Raw genomic sequence first — 12,486 nt, 5'->3', positions numbered from 1 at the left:
TCAGACATAAGTCTGCTTCCCAGTCAGCCTCCCCAGGCTCAGAGCTGAAACACGGGTCAGAAAGGTTAAGGGGTGAAGGATAGGGACAAGAAGGTAAAGTCTGAGGATTGTAAACTTTTATAATCAAGGCTGCAAAGCCAAAATAAATGGTAGCAGATAGAGCAGATTTACAACAGCACTACCCCCACCACATCACAAGAGCCACCACATCACAAGAGCTACCCCCTCCTTAGGGAGTAAAAAGGGACATGTTCTGGGGAACCCTCTGTGAATACAAAGAAGTGCTTTCTTCCTTCTCCCCGACCTTACCTCTCCTCAACTCCCTCGTCTCCTTCATTAGGCAGAGGGAGCATTATATTTTGGCATGACAGTTTAGGTAAACAAGGGAAGGACTGATTTCCTGTTGGATCCAGCAAGCATCCCCCAAACAGTAACAACATTATGCTCACACATGCAGCTAATGGTCTGTGAAAGAATGTGCAGCTAGCAGGGGAGCATGTGGTGACTGATGACTAGATTCAGGCAGGGAGGTTACCCGCCGCTGCTTGCTGGATTCAGTTTCTAAAAGGGCCCAAAAAAGCAGGCCAGGCAGCCAGCCACCGGCTCTGGTCTCGGCCTTGCTGCCACATCACACGTTTGATAGGTGCAGTCAGTTCTAATTCTTGGAAAAGTCCATACAAGGGTTGTGCTGTTACAACTCTGAGCTGAAAGGGAAGGACATGGGAAGACTGGTGGCTGGCATGACTTATAACTAGATGAGGAATGTTAGCAGAATACCAACCACCAAATTCCAGGCAGAACCAAAAATGTCAGAAGACTTTCACCTCAGCATACTTTAGCCTCAGAGACACTAAGGTGCTAAGAATGTCAGCTTACTCTTCAGAAGCCTAACTTAACCTTTATTCTACAAAGACTTTCACTCTATGAAGAGCATATCAGAACTCATGGGAAATGTACTTTTCTCTAAATTCCAGGTAATCCTGAGATTTGGATGTTCAACACATATGCACAGCAGAGTACATTAGCTATCTTCCTGAGTATTTAACAAGGGCGCCAGTGGCAGCTACAGGGTGCTCTCCAGCTAACTCATCTTGAGAAAGCATGGCTTGGATGTGCCCAAGGATTTATTTCCCATCTGGAAAAGCTCAATACAGTCTGTGCTGGGTCACAGCAGGAGCTCTTACCTCCAGCTCGCATACATCAATCCCAACTGCTTGAATAATGTAACTAAAAAGCACATTCTCTACTAATGGTAGAAGCAGCAACACTCCATAATTTTCAAGTGTAGGTGAAAAAAAAAAAATCCTTTCTCTGGGTCTGGTTATAAGGATAAATCTGAAAGAGGTGGCTGACTACTGGCTGAAAAACAGGACAGACTACTAGCATACAGCATTAGAATGAGAACCAAAGTAAGTTACTGAAATTATGAAGATTACAAGAAAACTGGGAAATAAACATGGGGCTATATGTTACCACTAACAATGCCTTTAAAAGCTAAAGTGTAGCCAGAAAGAGGCATCCTCACAGACAAGTGACAGGAGTAGTCATCTCTTTTGTACTGCCCAAGGTCACTCTTGGCCTTGAAGAATCAAAACAGAGCAAAGGTATAACTCAGAGGTATACCATTCGGTATGAAGTCAGGCTACAATTCCCTGCATTTCCTTTCAAATGGGGCCGTACTGTTCAAACAGAACTATCTTAGAGAAGTCTGTTCCATAAAGACAAAGAGCAGAAGTCTTGTTGCTAAAAGCCAAAGAGAGGGGCACCTGGACAAAGTATTAGTGGAGAGGGTCAAGAGAACAACTTTAAATCTGGAATGGAGTCACTGAACATGAACAAAGGACACTAGTAGAACCGACCACGAATGAGGAAAACAATGCTGAGGAACTGGGAGAAGGCTATAATATCTCAATAGCAGCAGGCATAGTTGGGTAAGGATCAAGATCCAAGGCTAGTGTCATTTGAGAAACATCTGAATAGAGCCCTACTCCACCATGTTCTAGATAATGCTAATAATCCATCATTGTCATGGGCACTAAATCATTAAAACATGAGGCTGTTGCCCTAGTTGAAAGCACAATGAGCCACTATTTCTTGCCACCTCGGCACCCTAAGGTCTAGTGCTACCATTTCTTCAGCACGGAACTACTTTCCAAAAACACTGAGAATGCAGATATGAGATGGACAAAGCCTGAGTTGATGGCTTTGACTTGTCCACATCCTTTAGGAAATCTCTCAGTGCCCAGAGGTGTTTATTTTATCCTGGCTGCTTGTCATCGTAATGGATGGTCTGGTACTGCTTGCCAAATACCTCTGGCATAGGTTGAGAAGATCATACCAAGAACACGCTGGCGTGCCACATGTCTTCTTCAGGGTATCAGAGTTGCAGAGATGGCAGAAGGCAAGAAAAAGGTTGGAATGAGGGTGCACAAGGAAGATATGAAGGGGAGAGGAGCTACCAGATACCAGTCCCAGGATAATCACTTTTGTAGTATACTGAGGCAGAGAGATGATCAATTCTCTACTCACTGGGATTCAAGAAAAACAACAGATCCATTTAACCTATGCACAGCATTATAGGCATGAGGATAAGAAGAAAGCTCCTCTCCTATTTCTTGTTGGAATGACAAAACCCAACAAACGCCACAGTGATATGTCATAAAATGGGCTTTAATGTCCGCTCTTACAACATGGTATTACTGCTTACACTGGAACTGGCACACAGCTCCCAAGGTTGGTTTACTCTGAGGAATGAAGCTGGCGTCCCCCCTGGCTGCAGTACAGCTGGAACGGTCCCAGGCACTGAGCTCAGTATAAACTTTGGAGTCTAACTACCCACATCTCCTGTAGTTCACCAACTTTGGAGTGCTGGAACCAGCAGTGTAGATTCTGTGTAGGCCAAGTAAACCAGACATTGTTCTGTCTCTTTGTACTAACCACTCTCTATCCACCCCCTACTCTGCCTTCAGTATTATTCTGTTTTGTGAGGTACTAAGGAATGCTCTGCCTTTGCATGGCCTAAATCTCCCGTTCTTGCGGTTTGAATCCTCTGCTCTACTTTGCATTTGCTTTAAATATCTTGGAAGTGTGACCCACACTAACATGACTTGCCCTGTCCAGGGGACTCCTGGAATTCACATCTCCCACGTTTCTTCCTAGTTGATGGCTCCCTACTATGCCCATCATAGTAGGGTGATTCCAAAGCACTGCATTTAGGAGTAAAGACAGGAGTCTGTCTTCCTTCTATACCCAGTCAGTCCTTGTCTCGATCACTTTATCTCTTTAACATGCACATCTGCATGTACACAGAGCTCTGGAAGGATCCTCTTATCTGAAGACTATGGAAACATTTTCTGATTCATGGAATTATCCTTTTCATTGAGTGATGTTCAAACTGCAGACTGGTCTCTGCCTTCCCAGATGTCTTCTCGTTGCTTGGCTTCCAACCGCTTTCTCTCTGTAAATAAGAGCAGTGTTAACCATGGTTGTCTATTTCATATAATCAATGACTTTCCCTTAATCCAAATTACAAGGCAAACTTTCATCATGAGACAAGTGGATATCCTGGTCTCTCTTACCTGATTCCAAGAGTTAATTCCTTTAACTTCCTAAGTGCTTTGTAAGTGAAAATGATACTACTATAAGTCATTACATTTATTACTATATAATAAAAAATATCTGAGGCTAATAGAAGTATATGGAATAAATCAGAATCTAGTAGGACTCAGATTCCAGTCTTGCTAATACATATTTAAATTCTACTTTTCAACTATGTTTAGTGCTTCAACACAATTGCCCATTATTCCCAGCTTACTGATCTTTATAAATATTTCAATAGGTATCAAGGATATGTATTGATATTCTATTTTGTTGCTTAAATGGAAATGGTAGCCCCTGGGCTTTACTCATATCTCCCCTCTACAACTTTATTGAAAAAATATTTCAGAGGTAAACCAAATTTCAGTATTTTCAGAGCACTTCCAGGAGCCAGAAATCTTCTGGAATATACAATTACAATATGGAAAACTAAAACTATTTCTAAAAACAAAAAATATACAAATTTGGATAATCTATCTTCAATTTTTAATATGGAAGCTTGGTTCTCCATTTAACACTTTCACCAAGGTCTGAGAAAATACGGACCATACAACAATCTGGTGACTCAAGCACTCCTTTAGGTGCCACAATACCAGTTCCAATTGCATGGCTAGTCATTTATCTTGAAACCATAAAATGGTGATAAGCCTACATGATAGATGGTAAGCCTAAATGTTTCCTTCTTATTGTTCCAAATTGATAATGCCTGTATAAGATTCAGCAAGTCATGAATCAGGGAGATTACAGAAATCGAGATGAATTTAGAATAAACACTTGCTATTCTGATATATCTTTCCTCATCAGCAGAATCCCTTACAACATTCCTACCCTATATCTGACTATACTTTAAGGGCAAAGAAGTTGGTTATGAAGCTGACTGGCACTTGGAAATATGAGAAAAAGAAATTCACTGCTATTTGGGCACCATCTTGTGGCATTATCTGAATATAGCAGCAAAGTTGAGCCAAAAAACAGTGGTCTGCAAATTGCAAACTGAATGAAGGCTGGTAGAGTGCCTTGGAACTGAGGCAGGCTTGAACTGCACTGGGGTTCCCTAGGAGACACAAAGGATAACTGGCTGGTCTAAAGGACTCCAGAATTTCTTAGGAAGGCAGCATGGTCTTGATTCTTACAAACATGGAGAAGTTAGGAGGGGATCTAAAGGCAATGGATGAAAGCAATCAAAATCTGGTTCTATATCCCAAGGAAAAATGAAGAAACCAGAAAAGTAAATTATTAGAACTCCAATTTTTCAATAAGGTGTGAAACTTAAATCATAAGAGTAATATGAGAAGACGGAAGAGATCCAAGAGCAGTAGAAAAATATGACTGCCCATAACACACAATTCCAAAATCAAAACAATTCTGAAAACAAAGTTATTGCTTTCTTTAAAGCTTGGGGCCAAAATTAATTGATGGAGGCAAATCTAACCTGAAAGGATACGAAGCCATTTATAGTCTTAACATATCCCATTTAATGTGAACAGTCACACACTCTGCTGCAGAAATATTAATGTGTCTTGATTCTGGTGTTATAAGACACAGATACCATATTAGCTTTCTAAAATCTGGAAAGTTCAGAATTCTGAATTTTTTTTTTTTTTTTTTTGGAGATGGAGTCTCACTCTGTCACCCAGGGTGGAGTGCAGTGGTGTGATCTTGGCTTACTGCAACCTCCGCCTCCTGGGTTCAAGCGATTCTCGTGCCTCAGCCTCCTGAGTAGCTCTTGAGTAACAGGCATGTGCCACCATGCCCGGCTAATTTTTTTGTATTTGTAGTAGAGACACGGTTTCGCCATGCTAGCCAGGCTGGTCTTGAACTCCTGAGCTCAGGTAATCTGCCCGCCTCAGCCTCCCAAAGTGCTGGGATGATAGGCATGAGCCACTGTACCCAGCCTGAAACATTTCCTAACACTTTCTAATAAAAGTAAGTAGATTCTAATGGTAAGCCATATGAAAAAACTAGTAGGAGTAGGAAGACAAATTGAGAAGCACAAAGAAATAGTGAAAATGGGAGGTGTAAATTTAGAAATACAAGAACATGAATAGAATAGAGAAATGTAGGTCAGGATAGGAAATAATAATTTCTTTATTTTAAAGACAAGGAAACAGAAGCTCGGAGAGCTGAAATGACTTGCCTAAGGTTACACAGCCAGTGAAAGAACTGAATCTAGGACCCAGATCCTTAATTCTTCACCAACACACCTTCTACTATCCTGACATCTGAAATATCTACAAGGGAAAAAATACGAAAAAAACTATATGAACAGAAAGACAAAGAAACATGTCCCTTTATTAAAGAGAAAGGAAAGCAGATAATAGCTGATAAACTGCATGAAAGAAAGCTCCTACTAACTTGACCTCCAATAATTAAAAGAATCAATCAAGAGAAAGTCCAACAGTAGACATGAGGGCAAGGAATTAAGAAAAAATAGAAAATTCAGCACAAAGTGATTGACCTAAAACATTCACATCGGCTGGCCCTGAAAACTTTCATTCTCCAATATAATAAATCAATCAACAGAAATGACTATATTAAATGAGCTGCCTGCAATCACAGTGCAGTCAAGACTTTACATAAGAGAATGTGAAGCACTGAAGATTATAAAAGGGCCAGTTTGGTGTCATGTTTTAAAAAAGGCAAAGACAGAGGATGTAAATTAAAGACTTTCAAAATTTACTTCTAGGTCTAGGTCTATGAAAAATAATCACAAAATCTACTGTAGTCACCTACAGAACAAGAGACAACATGCTTCGTGAAGAACACGTCTGGTCAAACGAATCTTATTCCCTTCTTTTATAGAGGGACAGATGTAGTAGCTCAAGGAGAAGTAATCTAACCTCTTAATTTTAGAAAAGTTTTAGATTTTAAGTTTACCAAATATTTATATAATCATAATATATGGAAAAATACAGTCTGAATCCAATAAGGGGGCATTTAACTCTAGAGTGTGGAATAATTATCAATGTATTAAGTGTCAACACAAGGAACCATGTACTATTTATTTTAGCAACAGCTGGTGACCTGGTCAGTTAGTTAGTCCTAGGTTAACATTTTCATCTCTGATCTAGGCAAAGGTAGTAGGTTTAATAAACAGCAATTGACACCAAAAAATGAGTAAATGCTACATCACAGAAAAAAAGTCGCATTAAAATGAAAAAAAAAAATGTAGTTAGAAATGAACTTCAGACATCAGGGGAGAAAAGACACCAAGAAAATACCCTAAGACCTAGATTATGAATCAGCAATGCCGCACTGCCCTTTAAGGCAGAGTAATGGAAAGTCTAAAAAGGGTTTTCATAAGGTATCAACTATGATTAAATTTATTACTATCTTATAGAGATGGTTTGAAGTTCTTTATGATTTAATTAATTAAACTAGGTAAGCAGATTACTATTTACTTACTTTGCCTTTCAGGCCTGTGACCCAAAAGATGGGCTTTCAGAACCAGCCAATTAATCACCTACCTTCAAGAATAAAATGAAAATAAATAAAATTGTAGCGGGCTTTGAAAGTAAGAAGGTAGCTTATTCTGAAAGATAATGATATCTATGTCCAGTTTTAGGTGGGAATCAAATATTTGTATGAGTGGAACATGGGAAAATTGTATATACATTCCTGAGTTTGGTCTTTATTTTGTTTTTTATTTTTTTGAGATAGAGTCTTGCTCTGTTGCCCAGGCTGGAGTGCAATGGCACAATCTCGGCTCACTGCAACCTCCGCCTGCCTCTCAGGTTCAAGTGATTCTCCTGCCTTAGCCTCCTGAGTAGCTGGGACTACAGGTGCATGCCACCACACCCGGCTAATTTTTCTATTTTTAGTAGAGACAGGGTTTCACCATGTTGGCCAGGCTGGACTCAAACTCCTGACCTCAGATGATCCGCCTGCCTCAGCATCCCAAAATGCTAGGATTACAGGAGTAAGCCGCCATGCCCAGCCCTGAGTTTCGTCTTTAAAATGTGGTTTTAGGCTGGGCACAGTGGCTCAGGTCTGTAATTCCAGCACTTTGGGAGGCCAAGGCAGAAGATCACTTGAGTCCAAGAGTTTGAGACTAGCCTAGGCAATAGAGAGACCCTATCACCACAAAAAGGAAAAAATTAGCCGGCATGGTGGCACATGCCTGTAGCCCCAGCTACTCAGGAGGCTGAGGTGAAAGGATTGCTTGCACCTGGGAGGTTGAGGCTGCAGAGAGCTGTGATCGTGCCACTGCACTCCAGTCTGGGTGACAAAGTGAGACCTTGTCTCAATAAATAAATAATCAAAGTAGAGTGAAAAATGTAGCAGAAAAGTACTTAAAACTCAAAATCACGAATTCAAAATTCATTAATTAGGAAGGTTTCACACTCTAGGTTTTATAAAGAAAAACATGGAGGGCTTAGCATTCAGAATAGAGTCAAGATTTACAAAGAAAAATTAGAGTAACCAATGTCATCCATGTATTTGGTCAATGAACATGTATTGAGCATCTTTTTATGTACCAGGCACTGTTGCCAGACAGCAGAACTATTCAAGTGGGAGAAAGAAAGGCTGGGAGATTATCATAGCATATTATAACAGGAAGATATACAGATTTCAATTCCCATGCTAATTCTGATCCCTTGGCAATGGTCATGTAAAACTCACCAAGAATGTCATGACTGATTTAACAATATCTGCCATGTGTAATGGATGGAGAGTAGCAGTATATAATACATATTTGTTATTACAAGCTCATATTATAACGAACATTAAATTCTTAACAGTCATATCAATAATCGTATCCTGAATTTGTAAAGCACTTTACCAAACATTTTTACATATGTTAACTTATTCTGTGCTCAAAACATTCTCCATGATTAGGTAGGCTGAGGAGTACTTGCACTTTGCTGGAAACCAGGGGGTGCAGAGAGGTATCTGACTCGCCCATGGCCACACAGCTAGGTAATGGCAAAAGCTCTATTAGAGCCCAGATTTCCTCATTTCTAAACAATCTGCCCCTGATCTTTATAGTTAAAGTTGTTAGAACAAAACGGTACACAGATATTCTCTATTTCTACTAAGGAAAAAACAAGAGGACACTGGTTTAAACTATCATGCAGATTTAAGTCAGACCTAAGGAAGATTTTTCTGAGAGTGAAAAGCTGCTAACCATTGGTACAGATAATAAAGAAGTTTGTCATATTTTATTCCTGGAGACTTTAAAAAATGTTTTATGTAAGTATTTTTTTCTGGGAAAAAATGTCAGTAACTCCAAAAGTCCTTCAAGAGGGATTACAGTATTACAGAAGAAGCATGGGTTTTATTAATCAGCGGTACCTAGATTCAGATGCCTTCTCTTTCAGTTTACCAGCTGGGTGACTTTAGGCCAGTTACTTAACTTCTCTGGGTCAGCTCTAAACTCAAGATGGTATCATTGGTCACAGAGTTATCATAACACAGAATCATCATAACCTGTAAGTTATGATGGAGTTTCCTTCCTGTCCTTTTAATCAACAAAAATCATTTATGGTTTTTAATCTTAAAATCTACAGAACTGAAGTGAGAGGAAAAACAACTGCTTAAAATGCCCAAAAGAGGAACATATTTTCTTCCCTACTCAAGGCAGATTATCTCCACTAGACTGTAAGGCTTAAGGAGAGGAACAAAATCTTGCCACCTTTCTAATTCTCCTAAATAGGGAACACAATGCTTTGCACAGGGCAGGTGCTCAGTGAATGCCACATGGAGCTAATAGATGATTATAGGGATTTTAAAATAAAAAGAGTAATTAATGACAAAAGTATGCACTGAAATCTGTGCTGGATTCACCATATAATGATACTACTATTATTACTAACAAAAACAATAGCAGCTAACACTTATCATATAACTCATTATAGGCCTGCAGAAACAGGAGCAAGAGAGTACCTATGGTTTTTTGAAGATGACTAAGTATCCTTCATGGATTAACTCGCTTGAGTTCCATTTAAGTCTGAAAAAACAGAGGCCTCCAGAGAGTAAGTAAGTTACTTACCTACCCTCTCAAGGTCACAGAGACAGTAAATGGCAGACCTAAGATGTGGACCCAGGAAGTGCGATTCCAGAGTCTAATACCTAAAACAGTAAAGTTTCTACCGAAAAAAAATCTTTAAAGCCTGGGCTCCATGCAGGCAAGCATATAAGTATCTGCCCAACACAGAAAGAGGCCAGAAAGAGATACATCAGGAAATTTTCCAGATGCATTTCCTCAGATACAAAGAATGGTAGCACTCTGGAGCATAATAAAGGAAGAGTCCTCTATAATCCATACAGCCTCAGCACCAATAGGTAGGAGGAACTTATCACAGTGGGTCTCTATTCACAAATAAAGGCCTTCTTTAGGAAAGCAATAGAGTACCCACTTAGTCAACAGTCTCAATTTTAATTGCATCACTGAAATGTCCTTTGTATAGCCAGACATTTAAAACAAATACTTCAAGTGGAGCTGCATGCTGATGCGCCTAGAGAAAGAAAAGGGAATACTCAAGATGATATCCACGCAAAACCACTGTTGCAGGATCTGTAGAGATACAGGTGATATACACCCACAGAGAAGGATGATAACATGGCAAAAAGAGTCATATCCCTTTTTATAGATATCACTGTCATCACACAGAAATAATTTTCTTCAGAGACAACCAATTAACAAAGGGTTAAGGACACTGCACATTCATCTTTAATCTAGTTCTGTTATTGCCATCTATAAAAACCCAAGGAACCCAGTTATGTTTCTATAGTCCGTAGGAGGCCTTTGAGTAAACAATGATTGGAAAACATCAAAACTGCCTCATTATAGTCATTAAGGTTTCAAAAATTAGTTGGGTTCAACTCTGAAACTCTAGCACTTGCCATGACACACTCTGTCACTGGTTATCTGGCCAGTGCAGCTGAGAGTCTGCAAGCTGCCTGCTATCACCAAAGCAGAGAGGATAGGAAGTATTAATGGCCTTGTTAGGCCAGCAATAAACAAGGAGTTTGAAACTTCAATTCGTTTAATGGAAAAATGAAGTTACTTTTCGGTAAGTGGAGTTTTCAGAATAAATTGCCTTCACAGATTCCAGGGATTGTGGGCTAAGGCAATGAGACTGTCTAAAGCCTGAAGGTTGATAAAAAGTAATTAAGGGCCACACCAGAGTCCCAAGCCTTTACATACAATTCAACAGCCTGTAGAGGAGACAGAGAGATTTTAACTTCAACCCCAAACTATAAGAAAATAAAAATTCTGCTTGTGGATCAGGGGAAATATTTTTCTGAGAACGCTTGGATAATGGAAAATAATCAGAAGACAGGTAAATCTAGATGTACTCTAATGGAGCCACTCAGGACTGCCTTAAAAAGACAAAAATACCTCCTACAGTTGTTATCATCAATGTCAGTTGCTGGTTTTTCCTAAATTTGTCTTCTACCTCAGATCTAAACCATTTGATAACATTAGGGCAATATCATGGCAATCGTGGCCCAGTAAAACCATAGCAAATGTTTTCTGCCTAGGACACTGTAAGTTTTCACAGGAAAATTTTTCTCAGAGAAAAACTGTAGGAAAAGCCATGGATGGGCTGAGAAGACCAAACATATCTCTTGGAAAACAACAGTAGGAGCGTGGATTAGGACGTCTTGGTGTGTGAAACAGGCAGACAAATCCTGAAACGTCTTCTCCTGAACGTAAGGCATGAGACTTTCTACACACTTAGGAGGCTTCTAGGAAACAGAAATGACAAAATGGAATGGGCTTCATTCTTTTTTTTTTTTTAAACACACGCCTTATAGTGAGCTGTAAAGGGACTAGAGAAGAACGCCATCCTTTCAGCTCACCTCTGGCTTCTTGCAGTTTCTTGAGCTCTGCTTCTCGTTCGGTTTTGCTCTGCTTACTTCGAACCCCAAGGGCACTGATGACTAACCTTCTGGCTAGGGCTGCTGAAGTCTCAGGACGCTCCTTTGCTGGCTGGAGGAACTCTGAATGGAAGAAAGGAAGGGAGTAGGAGGGAGTAAAGAAGAGAGAGCACTCCAGCTTCAAGTGATTTAACTCAGTAATTAACATACAAAATAGACTAACAAGGGCTGCATCAGCAGTAATTAATACAAGCCTGATAGATGACGATCAGAGAAAATTAACATGGCAAAGCACAAACAACCCTGGCTTCATTATCTGCATTAACACAGTATCTTACAGTGACTCTATCAGGCAGTTAAACACAAAGGTAAACTAGGTAGGGATGTCATCAGAAACTGGTTGCTGCATTGCCTGCCGTTAGTTCTCAGACTCTCCAAGTGGCCACTCAGATGCCATATTTCCAACATGGTCATTTCTCTTTTATTTATTTTTTCTTAAAAACATACTTCTTTTAACACTAAAAATAAAAGTGATATGTCTTTAGATGTCTGGATGCTATAAAACTGCTGGAAAGAATAATAATACCACCATCAGCAAGAAAAGACCCTGAGATTATAGACTCACCAGCATAAGCTCTAGCTTTGGCCTTGGCTGCTCTTGTGGCCTGTGACAAGGGACGAATCTTCACCATGGTGTGTTTAATACCCAACGCATCACGAGCTGCAAAGAGGAATAAAAGGAAGCAGAAGACATGAAGTACAGTGATGCAAAGGAACAACTAGGGATGGCTCTTATTATTTCCTAGATGTTATGCTTTTTTTTTTCAAAGCAAGCAAAAAAGACTAAGATCTAGAGGCAGTAATTATTTTAGATCAGGTATCAGCAAACTATGGCTCTGTGACCAAATGCAGCCAACCACCTGTTTTTATATTTATTTACAAAGTAATTTTATTATTTTACTGAAACAGAGCCATGCCCATTTGGCTTGTATATTGTCTATGGCTGGTTTCTTGCTCCAACAGCAGAGTTAAGTAGTGACAGAGACTGATGCTTCACAAAGC

General features: G+C 39.8%; 1 protein-coding gene across 4 annotated transcripts in view; it reads right to left on the bottom strand.

Moving 5' to 3' along the window:
- Positions 1-2,651: 2,651 nt before the first annotated feature.
- Positions 2,652-12,486, bottom strand: part of R3HCC1L (R3H domain and coiled-coil containing 1 like) — a 105,407-nt gene continuing 95,572 nt past the window's right edge. For all 4 annotated transcript variants that reach the window (XM_025397955.1, XM_025397953.1, XM_025397954.1 and 1 more), the window contains 3 exons: positions 12,050-12,145; positions 11,407-11,547; positions 2,652-3,457 (listed from right to left, as the gene is read on the bottom strand). In XM_025397955.1, coding sequence (XP_025253740.1) covers positions 3,390-3,457; positions 11,407-11,547; positions 12,050-12,145 — 305 coding nt within the window. In that variant the 3' untranslated portion in view covers positions 2,652-3,389. The remainder of the gene's footprint in view (positions 3,458-11,406; positions 11,548-12,049; positions 12,146-12,486) is intronic.

The sequence above is a fragment of the Theropithecus gelada genome, chromosome 9, assembly GCF_003255815.1.
Source record: "Theropithecus gelada isolate Dixy chromosome 9, Tgel_1.0, whole genome shotgun sequence".
In the NCBI taxonomy this organism is placed as follows: domain Eukaryota; kingdom Metazoa; phylum Chordata; class Mammalia; order Primates; family Cercopithecidae; genus Theropithecus; species Theropithecus gelada.
Note: the sequence above shows the minus strand (reverse complement) of the source record. Positions and strands in the feature narration are given on the sequence as shown.